Here is a 16,875-nt window from a genome sequence, read left to right as displayed (position 1 = left end):
CCTAGCCTCTTAAGGCACAGACACATCTAACTTTAGCTAATAGGAGATATCCCAAGAAATGCAAGCAAACAATGCTTGGGCAAACCAATGCACATTTCCAGTGAAACAGAAAGAAGGGGCCATCTGTACCACAGGATGCATCTGATGCTCTGGAAGCTCACCACCTGCCTGAGAAACATGTTTTCTATAGCCAAGAGCATATTATTCTGATCTTGAACTCTCAGTTCTACAGCCAAGCCTGTGCTTGTGTCTGACCAAAAGGACAAGGATGAGCCCGTCATTTGGCCACTTCTGGAGCCCCCACCCTCTGTCACCACCTCCCCAGGCCCCAGTCTGACCGGAAAGAATGAGGTCTAACAGGAAACTCTCCCCCAGGGCAAAGGGAGCTGGGGCAAGGGCCTCCATGGCCACAGGGAGATGATATTCTTTCCCTTGCCCAACACGCGCCTTTCTCCATCCCACCCCACCTTGGGATCCTTTATCTCCCAAAAGATAGAAAGACAGAGATCTATAGCGGGAGACAGGCATAAATCAAATATATTTTATCTTTGTGGTTAAAAAACTGCTGAGTTGGCCGGGCGTGGTGGCTCACGCCAGGAATCCTAGCACTTTGGGGTGCCAAGGCGGGTGGATCATTTGAGGTCAGGAGTTCGAGACCAGCCTGGCCAGCATGATAAAACCCCGTCTCTACTAAAGATACAAAAATTAGCCGGGCATGGTGGCAGGTACCTGTAATCCCAGCTACTCAGGAGGGTGAGACAGGAGAATTGCTTGGACCCAGGAGGCAGAGGTTGCAGTAAACCAAGATCACATCATTGCACTCCAGCCTGGGTGACAGAGTGAGACTCCATCTCAAAAATAATGATAATAAAATTTTAAAAATAAAAATAAAAAACTGCTGAGTTGAGCCATTTTTGCTTTTGCTCAGTCCTTTGCCAATCGAAGTTATTAAATCAAGTTGTATTTGATATGTCTATAGTGTTGGTTTTACTTTAGGTCGCTAGCCAAGAACTGGGTACGGGGGAAACCTCATCACCTCTACTCCACAGGAATGGGCTGGGTAAGGCAATCTTCCTAGGAAAGGCTTTGTAAAAAGAACGCTGAACCAGTCTGGGCAACAGGGTGAAACAGGGCTACAAAACAGGACAAACATGTGTGGTGGTGTGTGCCTATAGTCCCAGCTACTCAGGAGGCTGAGGTGGGAGGATCATTTGAGTCCAGGAGTTCGAGGCTACACTAGGCCATGATCACACCACTGCTCTCTAGCCTGTGTGACAGAGCAAGACCCTGTCTCAAAACAAACCCTGAAGCAGCTAGTCCCACTGTCCACAGATCTCTGGTAGGAAGTTAGATTTTCATATATTGGGCTTACTGACAATGATAATTCAATAGACTATGGATCCTCTTTCCTAGAAGTTTATGACAACAAATTATAGATGCATGTTTCTTTGCTTAAACTAGGTTCAACTTAACAGATTTCAGAAAAACGGTAGTCATTTTCCCACTTTTCTGGTATGTGTAGTAGTCAAGGCCAGATTCCACCATAACAAAGGGAAGGAGAGAAATGAGGATGTGGTTTTGGCAAGGTGGTGCTTACCTGTGATCATGCTCAGTGCTGACAGGCAGGCTAAGGCTTGGATATCAAGGTTTAGGCTCTGCAAATTTAAGGAAAAGTCTTTAATAGAGTCGAGCCACTCCCCAAATCCACGAAGGCACTGAAGTCGATGCAGGACAAGTCCGTTGCAGAACACAAACTTATCTTCAGCAGTGTTTGACCTGGGAGGTGAGAGGAAGGGAAACATTAAACAGGTCTGTCCAGTCTGTCCAACATGATAACATTATGACACACAGGCACCCAGACAGCCATGGGGCAGCATTGGGACCCCAGTGTGGTGCTATGAAGCATGCCAGATACCCACAATGAATAAGACTATGTTCTCCGGGATAAACAACTAGCACCACTTGTCTGTGCTAATGTCTTTGGTGAACATCAGCCCAGGGGAAGATATGGGCTGTGGCACCTGCTGTCTTATTACTAGAATCAATTACTGGCTTTCCTTGGGACAGGACATGGGGGAGCAGGCACTCATGGGTTCCAGAGGTGAAGCCCAGTGCACCCCTCTCTCAGCAATGAACATGAGACTGTTCCCTCCAGGGCTCCTGAGACAGGGCTTGTCCTTTATTTTCTTAAATATTAAAAACTGCCAAGGCCTGAGGCTAGACACTACAATTCCATTGTGCAGACTTTAAAAATACCAAGTCCCTGGCCAGGTGCGATGCCTCACGCCTGCAAGCCCAGCATTTTGGGAGGCCAAGGCGGGTGGATCATCTGAGGTCAGGAGTTCGAGACCAGCCTGGGCAACATAGTGAAACCCCATCTCTACTAAAAATACAAAAATTAGCCAGGCTTGGTGGCATGCACCTGTAGTCCCAGCTACTCAGGAGCTTGAGGAAGGAGGATCACTTGAACCTGGGAGGTGGAGGTTGCAGTGAGCCAAGATCGTGCCACTGCACTCCAGCCTGGGTGACAGAGTGGGACTCTGTCTCAAAACAAAACAAAACAAAAATCAAGTCCCTGTAAGTGCCAGAAGTCTATCACAAATTAAAGGGTGGCCTAACATAAAACAAGTCCTTATTTTGTATTACCTTCTCTGCTTTTAACATTGGGGCTGCAGAGGGCTATTTCTAAATCTGTCCTGATAGTTTATATTATGTCCATCACCATCTCATTCTTCTTTCATGATAGGTGCCCTGGAACTTCCAGGTGGACATGATGACTTAGGGGTGTGGCTTTGGGTGCTCCTTAAATCTCTCTGGACTTCTTTTTCCTTATTTATAAAACAAAAATTCTAATTTCTACCTCCTAAGATTGTTGAGGGAATTAAATAAAAGAAAGGATTTGAAAGCCCATGCATGGTGCCCAGTACACACGATGGTTCGACAAATATTGGGTATAACAAATAAGGGGCTGAATTATATGTGGTTCTTCCTTTAATCTTAGATTTCCTTTAACTTTCAAATCTCTTGCCACATATGTATCTATCTTGGCCTGTTGTATTCACAAGTCAAATATCTCTTTGTGCTTCTTGGATGAATAGCTTCATTCATTCCTTCACTCAGCCAAGTGTCTACTGAGCATGAAGTATGTGTTATTCCTGGAGCGAGGCACTGGGAGAAAACATGGTGAATAGGACATATATGGCACCTGCCTGCATGGAGCTTACAGTCTACTTAATCCTTTGTTGCATGCCTAATAGATGACAGTCATATTGCTAGCTCAGCTCTGGTGTACACTAGACTGGCTACAAATTAAGCTATTACTGGCACTCTAGTTGTAACTAACTCCACCCCATCTCTCCTACTGATCCCTCCACAGAAGGCATACACAGGACAGAATGATTCAGTCTCAGAGCATAAAACATGGACCCTGATGACATCAGAATCATTAAAGCATGAGTTAAAATGCAGACTTCTGGACTTCTCCCACAGTCTACCAAACCAAAATAGATGGCAATGAGGCCTGGCAATCTGCACTTTAAAAATTAAACAGGAGTTTCTGGTAATGACGTGAAATTGGGGAGGTGATGGCAGGAAAGAAAAAGAGGGGAAAGATGGATTTTTCTGATAATATTTGGTAAAAAGTCGGTATCATCTCCTAAAAATATATAACTGAAAGGAAGCAAGGAAGATGGAGTTAAACAGGCTATTTGTGAATAAAAACAATAATAAAATAAACTTTAAAAAATCTACATGTGGAACTTACCAGAGGAGCTTAGTTCTATGTTTTTGAAAAATCACTTTTCCTTTTTGTGTTTGGTGTCACTGAGTATGATAGGATGGACTAAATCTTTCTATCTAAGAGTGTTCTCTTGGAATAAAACTGGGGGTTGAGAAGGTGTGGGAACTCTTTAGGGCCCCATCAGGTGTGCTAGAATAGTAACTTGTTAAACAGAAACCCACGCGGTAAATACAATGTTCCAAAGCAAACACTTGCTCCCAGGAAATAGCTTATGCACTATGAGAATCTTTCCAGAATCACAGAATGTTGGAGCTGCAAGGGACCTCAAGAGATCATCAAATCCAACCTCTTCCTTTTAAGGAGGAGGGAATTGAACTTCCGGTCAGGCAAGTGACCTGCTCAGGGTGTGACAGCAAGTCCATATTAGAACTGGGACTAGAACCCACGGGTCCTGGCGGCAAGCCTAGTGCTCCCTCCATGACTCGCTGCTCAGTTTTTTTAGTGCCTGATCATATTTCACATTTGCTTCTTGAGAAAACGTTTCACCAATGATTCAGTTACAAACACAGAAGGTTTCAGGCTTCTTCAAAGGACGTAGACTGAAGATAAAATAGTAGTAATTACCTGATGGAAAGTCTGAGGACAAACAGCTCCAAAAAGGCTGATTCAATAAGTAATGTCTGATCTTCTTTGGGGAGATCAGTAAATCCCGGAATCTTTTCTGCCCAGCTTCTGGATACATCAATGGAAGCTGTCAGGAGGTTGTAGAATTGTTGCACATGCTCAGCATCTGTGCCTGCAGCAGCCTGGTCAGTGGGACAGTACTAGAATGCAAACCAGAGAGAGCAGCATTATCCTGCTTCAGTGGGGATGATGGCATCATTTGCAAACAGGCCCTTCCAAGACCATCAATGCCTAAATTCTTACTTTTAGGTGTTACAGTTTATAAAACCCCTTCACATTCACAATCTCATGTGATTCTCACAATGGCCCTGTGATACAAATACAGCAAATTTTATCGTTATCACTTAATAGACAAGGAAATTTGCTTAAGCCAAATTGGCAAAGTGGTTTTCACCCTTGACTGTGCAGTGCAATCACCTGGGGAGCTTGAAGAAACAACTCTTGTCTGGGTCCTGCGCCTAGAGATTCTCATTTAATTGGTCTGGGGTGGAGCCCAGGGGTCAAGAATTTTAAAAGCTCCCCAGGTGACTCCAAAGTGGAGTAGCCTAATTGAGAACTACTGCCCCAGGAGTTTGTGTCCAAGTAGATCTCCAGGGTCTACTTATTTCACTATAGCACAGCTGTCTCCCCATGAGATGCTAAATTAACCCAGTGGTTCTCAAAGTGTGGTCTCCAGACTGGCAGCATCAGCAACACTCAGGAATGTGTTAGAAATGACAATTTCGGCCTGGGCGGTGGCTCATGCCTGTAATTCCACCACTTTGAGAGGCTGAGTCGGGGGATGAATCACCTGAGGTCAGGAGTTCGAGACCAGCCTGGCCAACATGGTGAAACCCCATCTCCACTAAAAATATGAACATTAGCTGGGTGTGGTGGCATGCGCCTGTAATCCCAGCTACTCGGGAGGCTGAGGCACGAGAATCGCTTGAACCTGGAAGGTGGAGGTTGCAGTGAGCCAAGATTGTGCCACTGCCCTCCAGCATGGGTGACAGAGTGACACTCTGTCTCAAAAAAAAAAAAAAAGTGACAATCTCAGGCCCTACCACAGACCTACTGAATTAGAAACTCTGGGGGTAGACACAGAAAACATATAAAAAAAATTTTTTTTTGTAGAAATGGAGGCGTGGGTTGCGGGTAGGTATCACTATGTTGCTCAGGTTGGTCTTGATTTCCTAGACTCAAGCAATTCTTCTGTCTCAGCCTCCCGAAGTACTGGGATTACAGGCATAAGGCACCGTGCCTGGGCCACCAAACTGTCTTATCAAGATCTCCAGGTGATTCTCATACACAATGAAGTTTGGGAATCACAGAAATAATCAACAAGAGAAAGAATGATTTTTGCTGGCTGTTGATGGATTTCTGTGAGATAAAACAAACCAGGAAGTGGTGGAAGGAGAGGTCTCTTTGGCAGAACCCAGGCAGCTGTGTGCCATCAGACTCAGGACTTGTGGCTATTTAAGTTAATAAAAACTAAATGAAATTAAAAATTCAGTTCCTCAGTCATGTTAGCCATATTTCAAGTGCTCAATGGCCAAATGTGGGATAGAACATTTCTATCACCGAGGGGAGGTCTATTGGACAGCATGGATCTAGAGAGTCCGAAGAGCAGAAAGATATAAGTAGGAATAAAGTTTTCACCCAGCTTTCAGAAATTCTGGTGGAACCAGAGTTTTTCTTGAATCACTGGAGGAAAGACTTTTCTGCTGCAGGCAGGAAGACTGATACAGCAAGATACTAATCAAGGGACAGCCAACAACACAGAGATTTAAGAGATACACAGAAACACGTAAATAGGCACATCATTTCCTTCACATTAACATGGCTGTGCATCATTTTGCATTCCTTTTCTGAATTGATCCTCATGGGGTAGGGATTTTAATCTTTATTTTACAGATGAGAAAACTGAGGCTCAGAGAAGCTAAGAGATTTTCTCAAGTTACACAACCAATAGTGGTACAGCCAGGACTTAGCTGACCCTGTGATTTCAAGTTTTACCCCTCCAAGCTATTAAGTATGTCTGATGTTACTAGCTGGTGGGATCTTTTTTTTTTTTTTTTTTTTTTTTTTTGAGACGGTGTCTTGCTCTGTCTCCCAGGCTGGGGTGCAGTGGCATGATCTTGGCTCATTGAAACCTTCACCTCCTGTGTTCAAGCGATTCCGTGCCTCAGCCTCCCGAGTAGCTGGAACTACAGGAGTGTGCTACCATGCCTGGCTAATTTTTGTATTTTTAGTAGAGACAGGGTTTCACCATGTTGGCCAAGCTGGTCTCAAACTCCTAACCTCAAGTGATCCACACGCCTTGGCCTCCTGAAGTGCTGGGATTACAGGCGTGAGCCACCACGTCTGGCCTATGAAATCTTTAAAAAGCATTTTGCTTTACTCTCACTGGAGCTCTCCAGGTATGTATACATTGGTCCTATGTTTCTGTCAACAGTACAGTGACTGGCACATAATTATACCTCAATAAATAACTGTTGAATATTTTTTCAATGAAAGAATAGTCAGAAGAGTGCTTAGGTTTGCTGTAATACCCTAACCTGGTTGGAGAAGAAACAGCTCATAAGCAACTAGGTGCTTACTGTGGAGCTACCTGGGTGAGAGGAAATGAGACGCTTATTTAATTGGGTCTTTTTTTCTTTGTGTTTTCCCAAGAAGCTGTATTAAATAACTAAAAAAAAAAAAAAAAAAAAAAAAAAAAAAAAAAAAACAGAGAGTCCAGCTACTTTAATCTCAATTTTGTTCTGGCCCCTAATATGTGAAATAATGTAGGATCATTTTGCTTTTTTGAACCTCAGCTTTCTACTCTGTAAAATGGGGATACCTTCCTCAAAAAAAATTTTTTTTTGAGACAGGGTCTCGCTCTGTTCCCCAGGCTGGACTGCAGTGCTGTGATCACGGGTCACTACAGCCTCGACTTCCCCAGCTCAAGCGATCCTCCCACCTCAGCCTCTTGAGTAGCTGGGACCACAGGCAGGAACCACCATGCCCATCTAATTTTTTCTATTTTTTGTAGAGGCAGTGTCTCTATATTGCCTAGGCTGGTCTTTAACTCCTATATTGCCTAGGCTGGTCTTGAACTCCTGGGCTTAAGCGATCCGCCTGGCTGGACCTCCCTACAATCTCTGCTGGGATTACCAGGTGTACCATGCCTGGCCTTCCTCAAAATTTTGTTGTGATGATTAAATGTGATAACATATGTGAAGGGCCTGATATATAGTACGTGATTAACAAATGACAGTGACGATATTGATAACAGTTATGATGTCTGAAATAATCACCATCCCTCAGCTTCCATATTTATGAAATGGAATGGGTTGAAGTAGAAAGTTTTTGATTTTCAGCCCTGATGTTCTAAGATCCTATAACACCTGGTCCAGTTCAGAGCCCTGGCTTCTCTGTTCCCAACAATCCTACACAGTGCCTGGGATTCTATGAAGTCCTGAATATTCTGTGTTGTAATAGACCATGGGAGCAAAGTCCAGGAGAAGGAAGCATGGCGGCACGATCCTATGTCATAGACACTTCCTACTACCTCCTGGCACACAGACTCCTTTTTTTTTTTTTTGGAGACGGAGTCTCGCTCTGTTGCCAGGCTGGAGTACAGTGGCATGATTTTGGCTCACTGCAACCTCCGCCTCCCGGGTTCAAGCGATTCTCCTGCCTCAGCCTCCCGAGTGGCTGGGACTACAGGTGCGCACCACCATGCCCAGCTAATTGTTGTATTTTTAGTAGAGACAGGGTTTCACCATGTTGGACAGGATGGTCTCGATCTCTTGACCTTGTGATCCACCTGCCTTGGCCTCCCAAAGTGCTGGGATTACAGGCGTGAGCCACCGTGCCCTGCCAGCACACAGACTCTTAACTGGAAGAGAGTGGGGAAAAGGGAATTAACTTTCCTCTTTTTTATTTTCTCCTTATTTATTAATCTATTTAATAATTCCACAGGCTCTCCAAGAGCAGAATGAAATTCAGGGCAGATCCTCCCTTTCAAAAGCTGAGGGAGCTACTTGTGAAACTCCCAAATGAGTGGGAGTAAAGGAAAGTGTGTTGGACCAAGCAGCAGGTCATGGGGTCCTCATCCAGGCTCTGCACTGACTTGCTGTGCAGTTCTAGACAAGGCATTTAACCTCTCTGAGTCAGTTTCAGCCTCTGGAACAGGAATCAAGTGGACTAGCTGATCCCTAAGATTACTTCTGGCTCTTGCATTAAATGATTCTACATATTGCTAAATCATACCAGGTACGATGTTATTGCCTGGAACTTGACACTGATTCAGCATTATTTTGTTCTAAAATAGTGGGTTAAATGGAGAGAAAAAGACTAAAGAATGAATAGTTTCCCCTGAGAATGGATCTACCTCCTGCACTGACTCCCCTGAATCCATGGCTCACAACTCAACAATCTCTCTGCTTCCAATATTTGTTCAGAATCCATCAAAGTGTGTAGCTTTCACCCAGGTCCTCTGCAGGCTTCTGCCCCTGGTGGGCTCACATTTCATGCCTTCTGCACACAGGGAAGTGAAGTCCCTGCCCACCCTGTGTGTGTACTTTTCTCCAATGGAGCCCAGCAAGAAGGAAAGCCAGCCGGCCCGGCCTGCCAGACTCCAGCCAGATCCTCTGGGCTTCACCTGCAGTGGTTTTGGTCCAAGTCTCAGAATTTTGGAGCCAAAGTGAATTCAGCCTGAGCTACCAGTAACTTGGGGGTGACTGGAGGGTCAGCATCCAATGCTGCAGGAAAAGAAAAATCTCCTCTATTGGACATAAGATGTAAAGGAACGGAACAAAACATTTTAGATTTTTTCTCTGCCTAGCCTACCAGTTTAGAAAAACCTCACCCAAAGAATACTGGTCCTACACTTGGAAGGACTGGACCCCCAGCTCTGCGTCTCTGCTGCCCTACATTGATTGCTCTGTCTCTGGGATAAGTAGGTTTGGGGTTTGACAAAGAAAATCTAGAAATATTTGCTTACTGATCATGCCAATCGAACATAGGTCAAATGCAAAAAGATTTTTTTAAATGAACTTTTTTCCTGTTTATACTAATTTTTTTCCACCCTATGGGTTTATTGATCTGTCAGAACTCTGGCTTTCTCACTAGTCAAAGACACAGTATTACATTTACTGATAGCCAATGCCTAAGGAAGGTTTCTCTGAAGCACCCAAGAATCTAGAGCTGCAAACAACAGCAATGGATAATATGTAAACTAAAATGGGTCTGTGTGTTTCATATGGCAGTAACGCAGCTATACAAGTCAGACTTCAGCAATAGCCCAGGCCCCAAATGAGATATTTGTGTGGAAATTAAGTGAGACCCATGGAAAACACCACCCCTCAAAAATTAGTGATGTGAGGCTTTAATAGCAGTGTGGAATCTAATATTTACTCTTTCTCACTTTCAGCCCTGGCTAAATATGTAGACTATGCTAAGGACACTTTTTTCTTCCCTTAAAATGTTACTTTTCTCAACTATAGCTCTAAAAATTTTAGATGTGATCATTGTATAAGTCAAACTATGTATGCATATTCTTAGGTTTTTACACTTTAAAAAGTGACATTTTAAAAATTGGCAATGAATATATTTTCCCCCCAATTTTTTCTTTTCTGATCTAACTCTATGCCCCCATTTCAAAAAGCAAAAAGCAAAAAATTCCTCTCCCCCCACCAATGACATCACTGCAATTGTATATTTGTTTACTCTTTTTCTCCTTTACTGGTATGTAAGGTTCATGTGGATAAGGGCTTTGTCTTGTTCAGCTACGTGTCCGTTGCCCTGGAACAGTGCCTACTACCTAGCAGCCATTCAGTAAGTATTTGTTAAATGAATTGATTGCTTTCAGGAAAATTTATATCTCTATTGCTCATCCCTTCTCAACCCCAGGAAAAGCTGGAAAATTCAAGGTAAAATTGAATTGTTATTATAAACTATATCGATGGTTCTCAAATCTTAGTGTGCCAAAGAATCATCCAATGGCACTTTTTAAAGTACAGATTTTTGCCTGCCTCTCCTTCTTCCCAGTTCTGATTCAGTATGTCTGAGTGGGTGTGGGCTGGGAATCTGCATTTTAAAGCAAACACCCCAGCTCTTTCTCGTAGGAGCAGTCTGGGCACCATGTTTTAGGAAACGCTGACCTGTACTCATAGTGGAACTATAGCAGGTATTAATATTATGGTCAGAATATCAGGGAATGAGAAGCCTGGAGGAGATAATGGGAATTAATTTAGCTTAATCTCTTTACCATTTGGATTAGGAAACTGTGGCCCACAGAGGAGCAGGAACTGGCGTGAAATCATCTAGTGAATTGGTAACAATTTGAAAGGGTCTTCTGAGATGCTCCATGAAACCACTCTTTTTGCAGCTTCATTCAGTTTACCTTGTAGATTTAACGTGTCTTAAGCCACATTGTTTCATAGGCTATCTTGTGAACACATTTAAATGCCATTTGCTGGTGCCTGGTTTTATCTGAGCAGCATCTCTCGTATTTGCAAGTCTGTTACTCCGTTAAGTGGCACTGATTACCAGAAAACATCCTAGTATGCTGAAAAATACTTGAAATGATCAACTAATGAGGACACTAAGTATGTTTTCTCATTAGTAATTATGCAGGCTCTGAAGCTCATCCCAGTATCTATACATACTTGTATTGCTAAATTAAAAGCAACTGTGGTGCAGAGAACAGAAACATTTTGAGGAGAGACAAATCAAACGTGACATGTTTTGACTGCACTGATGTACAATGATCTGAGCTCACTTTTGAGGGAGAGAAGTTTGGCCCAAAGGAGAACTGAAGGTCCCAGAGCCAGGAACGCTTCACAGAACTCAGGAGCTCTTTCTGGCCTCTAAAACATTCATTTCCTCTGTGACTTGGAACAAAACCCCTCCACCTCCCATTCCCACAAATGGAGAAAACTGCTCACTTACTACCTTAAAGGAACACATGCTAGTACATGAAGATTAAAACATACTGGGCTGGCAACACATTTCCTCCTTTTTCTATTGACCTGACTCATTGGGGGAAGCTAGCATCTTTAATAAATTATAGGGCTCAAATCAATTCTCAAACTTGACAGGGCAAATTCTTCTTTATAATGTAATAAATTATGGATACACACTAAAACACTGCTAAGGAGTGGGATCAGGCAGCTATAAATGAAGCAGAGATTTTCATTTTTCATTTTATCCACTTGTAAATGGTTGCCTTTAAAAAAAACCCCAATGGATATATATTACTATTATTGTAATTTAAAAATATTTAATAAAGTTTATATGTTCAAAAATATAATAAATTGTCATTAAATAGAAGTGACAGTGTGATGAAATAGAAACATATTACTTTGAGTGATGAGATCTGGATTTTGTCCTCTACTCTGTCACCGACATTAGGCAAGCCAGTTAACCCCTTTAAACCTTAATTTACTCTTCTGAAAATATGGGACTTGGATTAGATGATCCCAAGGTCACTCCAGTTTTATGAATTTGTATATGTAAAACTTTAAGAAGGAAGGTATTATGAAAATTGAATTTCAGTGAATGACATTATTAAGAAAATTACTCAAACCATAAATAATACCACACAGAGCTGGAGTCTTAAGTGAAATTATGTAAGAATATATGTGATGGTCAGCAAAGGAAACAATTTAAAAAGTGAAATACTACAGAATGGGAGAAAATTTTGCAGACTATCCATCTGACAAGGGATTAATAACCAGAATATATAAGGAATTCAACTCAACAGCAGAAAAAAAAATCTATTTAAAAATAGATAAAAAACCTAAATAGACATTTTTCAAAACAAGACATAGAAACAGCCAACAGGTATGTTTAAAAATGCTCGACATCACAAATCAACAGGAAGATGCAAATCCAAACCACAAGGACATATCATCTCACCGCAGTTAGAATGATTATTATTAAAGAGACAAAAAATAAATGCTGGTGAGAATGTAGAGAAAGGGGAGCGCTCATATACTGCTGATGGGAATGTAAATTAGTATAGCCATTATGGAAAACAGTATAGGGGTTCCCCAAAAAGCTAAAACTAAAACTACCTTACTTACTCCTTGTGTTGATGAACTCACACTTCCACAGCAGCTAGTATGGCCAACACTTGTTATCAGACAAGTGAGCGGGAAGAGGCCCCCGTCCTTCTCTCTCTAGATCTGTCTTTGGGAGAATAGTTCTTTTTGCCATAGGGCAAAGGAGTGACCCAATTTCACCAAATCTTTTCCCTTCTTGCCTACATATTTCTGTTTCCCCCAATCATCCATTACAAGTTCCCAGAAACAGTAAATCCTAGCTTAGAACTGGACTCAATCCGCGAAGTACAGTCTGACAGGACAGAGTCCATGCAACCGTCATCAACTTGGGTCTGCCCATACTTCTACTACTGCAGCTGAAGGTAATGTGGCATCCCTCCCTTCTACCACACACGTTCTTTGTTGGTTCATTTTCAGTGTATATGGAATAAACTCCCCAGATCTTCTTAACATGAACCACTGACAAGCCAAGGCTCTCCCATTTGTTTAAATTCTAAATGCTGAGCTTCAGATTTATTTTTGTTAACTTTCTTTGTGATGGTTTCAGCCCTTCCTGTTCCAACCTGTCGAGATCACTCTGAATGTTGATACTGACATCCATCATATTAGCGATCCCTCCCAGCTTTCTGTCATTTGCAAATGTGATCAGCATGCTCCTATGCTTTCATCCAAGTTTTTGATGAAAACTCACTGTATTTTTAAAAAGTCTTTTAATTTAGTTGATTTGGGTCCAATTTTTGATAATTGTGTAATGCTATCTAAAAGCAGGGGAATCCAAGTTATGAGGTTCAACCTGATTCCAAAATAATGCAATTAAAATAAATATGCTTTGCAAAATTGAGCCAGGCCCCAAAGGTAGTACCAATGTGACCCAGATGCTGGCATGGTCAATCTGCTATTTTGGACAAAGCTAACAATTAAATTGGATAAATGTTTGTTGATGAGGATGATGACTCTAGACTAACAGACTGAATGGTGCAGAGGCAAGCAAACACACTAGATTGATTTTTCAGTGTGGAGACAGTTCCCAGCTGGGACAACTCAAAGTGCTGGGAACGGGTTGCCATTGAATGACTAATTAGGCCATGTAGACTGATAATTGGATAATTTGGGGCCAAAAAATTACTTTTGAGGCCTAAATTATCTGTACTGACCATCTATTGTGCTTTCAAATGCCCTGGAGCAATGTCAGATTGTGTGCTATAGCCTTAGCCTAGGCAGTGCTAAGAAGCTTCACTAATTCAGATGAACTGCATATGGAGAGGCCAGGGTGCTTCTGGGAGGAGAACTCTTCATTCCTGAATACTTTTCTAGCATCTACTCTCACTGGAACCAGAGAGGCAGTGAAGCTTGGTATTTAGAAGCCCAGATTTTAGGTTCAATACACTTGGCTCCTAATATACTTGGCTCCTAATTCTGTCTCTGCTGCATATTAGCTCAGTGACCATGGGCAAGTCAGCCCTTTAGCCTCTCCCAGTTTAAATTTCCTTATCTGTGAAACAGAGAGCATAATACTTATCTTTAGAGTGTTCTGCATGATACCTAATGTGTAGTGTTCATGCTTATTAGGACATTGAACAAATGGCAGAGTAAGAAAGTTTGGCCAAGGAAATAACATACAGGGCACTGTGCTAAAGCTTTGACAAGTATAATTGTAATTAATCTTCACAAACAACCCCAGGAAGTAGATATTACTATTACCCCAAAACACAGATGAGAAAACTGAGGCATCAAAAGGTGTAATCAGTTGCTCAAGGTCACTTAGCTAGTAAATGACAGTGTTGGGATTTTCATCTAGGCCCGCATGATTCCAAAGAAGCCTAAACTGTTAACTTAGTTTTATTATTCTGCTTTATTCTCCTACACTATTATTTGAGACTTGATTGTAGTCAAGAGCCACTACTTATAATCAGAATAAGAGTCCTCAACCTTTGATGCTAAGGATCTACCATGCTTCTCATATGACGTTTTGTTATCAGGTGCAGAGAGGAGGCTTCGCAGCCTATAATGAGGGTGGGGAAGAGGGAAAGGGGATCACAGCAGGTACACTAATCATTTCTATCAACACTGCAACCTAAGAGAAGGGCACATAGCAGGGACACACTCACACTGTTTGCCAGCCATTCAGCCAGAAGTTTGAAACACTGATTAGACCTGGGGAGGGCAGTTTGGTAGTAGCCACCAAGACAGATCAACTGACTGGGGGCCTCTGGACTAGTATTTCTTTATCTGAGTGCAAGCTGTGTTTCTAAGGTTTTCTGTTTTTGTTTTTGTTTTTTTTTTCCTTCAAGTAGGAGGGATAATGATTCCTACAATTCATGGTGGTTTAAAGGATTAAATGAGATAATGTACCACAATGTCTAACATATAGAAACTGCTCAATAATTGTGATTTTTTTTTCCTTCCCTTCCCTCTTCATTGAGACCCTGTTTTGCTAGAAGTTTACTTTTCTAAGTCCTTTAAAGAAATTGCCTTACAAAGCTGTTTATTCATTTGCTCAGAAAATCCTTTCTCACGGTTCTTCTCTGTGTTATCTAGATTTTGAGGAATTTGCAGGGTTCAGACTGATGGGATTTTACTATATCCCATATGAAATAAAAATGTTGATATGTTTTGGTTGACTTAACTATAACAATACCAATCGTCATTTATGGTCTTAAAAACATTTTCACAACCATCATTCTTGTGTGACTGGTGTTCAGAACACCCCTCTAAGGTTAAATATTGTAGTCATTTCCACTGTAGGCAGGAGAGAGCCAAAAGCAGGAACCAGGTGACACAGGCAGGAAGTAGCAGAGGTGGCGTTCCATCCCAGTCCTCCTAACATCTGATGTCACAGCCAGAGCTCGCTTCTCTCCACCAATGGTCTAATCCCTCTGAATAAGCAGCAGGTCAATCAATGCTGATGCAACTGGATAAACTGCTTACTAATAACTTGAGGCTCACCCAGATGGTTTGAACACAATATGAAAAAAAACAGTAGTCACTTTGTCTAGATCATGAGATAAATCTACAAATTGTAGTTCATCTGTGCAGATTTTCATTGGCACAACCACCAGGAATCCTGCAACAATGTGTATGACAGGTGCAGCACTGTCAGGGTTACTTGTTAAGGCATTTAGAGATTCAATAAGGCAAAAATTATTTGGTGCAATGGATACATTGAATTGCTAAATGAAGTGAGAAATATAGAAAAAGTATGAAAACTGTCTAACGTGGTACCAGACACCAAATCATTCAATCAACTCTTATTACTAGTAGCCATAAATAGAGACCCTGATCATTCATTTGAAAGCAGGAAATCATAAAACTTACTCTGGAATAATCAAGATCTCTGGGTGTTGAGTCTGTTAAAGCTCGGACAAGGGCATTCATCATGCAGATTGGAGGAGAAGGTGGAGAGGGCTGAGAAGGTTCCTGTTGTAATGGGCTCTTTGGTTTGGAAGGCAGACGACCTCTCCTCCCTTTCAGACTATCTGTACGGACAACTGATGCCAAAAGAGACAAAGAAAACAATCTTCAAAGATTATGGAATGAATGACCATAAATCGCAAAAAGGAATAAAAACACATTACAGTTGAGCAATCATTAATGAGACCAACCATTTAAAAGTGGTAATAAGTTTGGAATAATATTCACACAATGATTTCCTAAGAGTTGAAACAAGCAACATAAAAGCCACCGATATTTACATTTGGTAATGAATTAGCCCTAAAAGTCTCCTCCTTAAATAGAACAAAGATGTATGTATACAAGTCCTCTATTAATTTTGAGAAATTAGAATAAATAGTCCTCAGTTATTTTAAAATGTAGATATATATGATAAAAATAAAATGTTGAAAGGAAAAAGGAACTAGAAAAATTCACCATCCCAATGTAAATATTAACTTTTTTTCAGTGATTTCTGAGAATATGTATAAGCAAACTGGGTAAAAAGCATTATATCCATACCTTCTTTTACCATTCCAACACTGAGACACTTCTGAAATCGACAGTACTGACATCGGTTTCGACGTCTCTTGTCTACTGGGCAGTTTTTATTTGCCAGGCAAACATATTTTGCATTTTTCTGCACTGTTCTCTGAGAAAATATAATACAAGATAGTCAACTGATAGTTTCTGGAAAGAGGTAGGACCTGACAAGATGTATTTTAATTACATTGTGAAAAGCGACAGTGCAATTCGTATAATTCAATACATTTAATTTCCTAACACGCTAGCCTGCAGGAAAAACAATTTTATTAGTGTTAGCTGCTGACAATGAAAATCATCTTGGATTGTTCTAAAGCAAGTCTCAGGAGACACCCAACTCTGAATGATAAAATCATATCTGAAATTACCAGGTCAACATATCATACCTTGGAGAATTAGATTATCTCCACTTTTAATATCCCTTTGGGAACAATTTTCCACTTGTTC

General features: G+C 41.5%; 1 protein-coding gene across 2 annotated transcripts in view; it reads right to left on the bottom strand.

The window, feature by feature from the left end:
- The window catches only part of NR4A3 (nuclear receptor subfamily 4 group A member 3), a 41,767-nt gene that overhangs the window by 14,400 nt on the left and 10,492 nt on the right, over nt 1-16,875 (bottom strand). For both annotated transcript variants that reach the window (XM_009244690.4, XM_002820034.5), the window contains 4 exons: nt 16,408-16,537; nt 15,772-15,944; nt 4,364-4,563; nt 1,598-1,776 (listed from right to left, as the gene is read on the bottom strand). In XM_009244690.4, the coding sequence (XP_009242965.3) occupies nt 1,598-1,776; nt 4,364-4,563; nt 15,772-15,944; nt 16,408-16,537 (682 nt within the window). The remainder of the gene's footprint in view (nt 1-1,597; nt 1,777-4,363; nt 4,564-15,771; nt 15,945-16,407; nt 16,538-16,875) is intronic.

This window comes from Pongo abelii, chromosome 13 (genome assembly GCF_028885655.2).
Source record: "Pongo abelii isolate AG06213 chromosome 13, NHGRI_mPonAbe1-v2.0_pri, whole genome shotgun sequence".
Taxonomy (NCBI): Eukaryota; Metazoa; Chordata; class Mammalia; order Primates; family Hominidae; genus Pongo; species Pongo abelii.
Note: the sequence above shows the minus strand (reverse complement) of the source record. Positions and strands in the feature narration are given on the sequence as shown.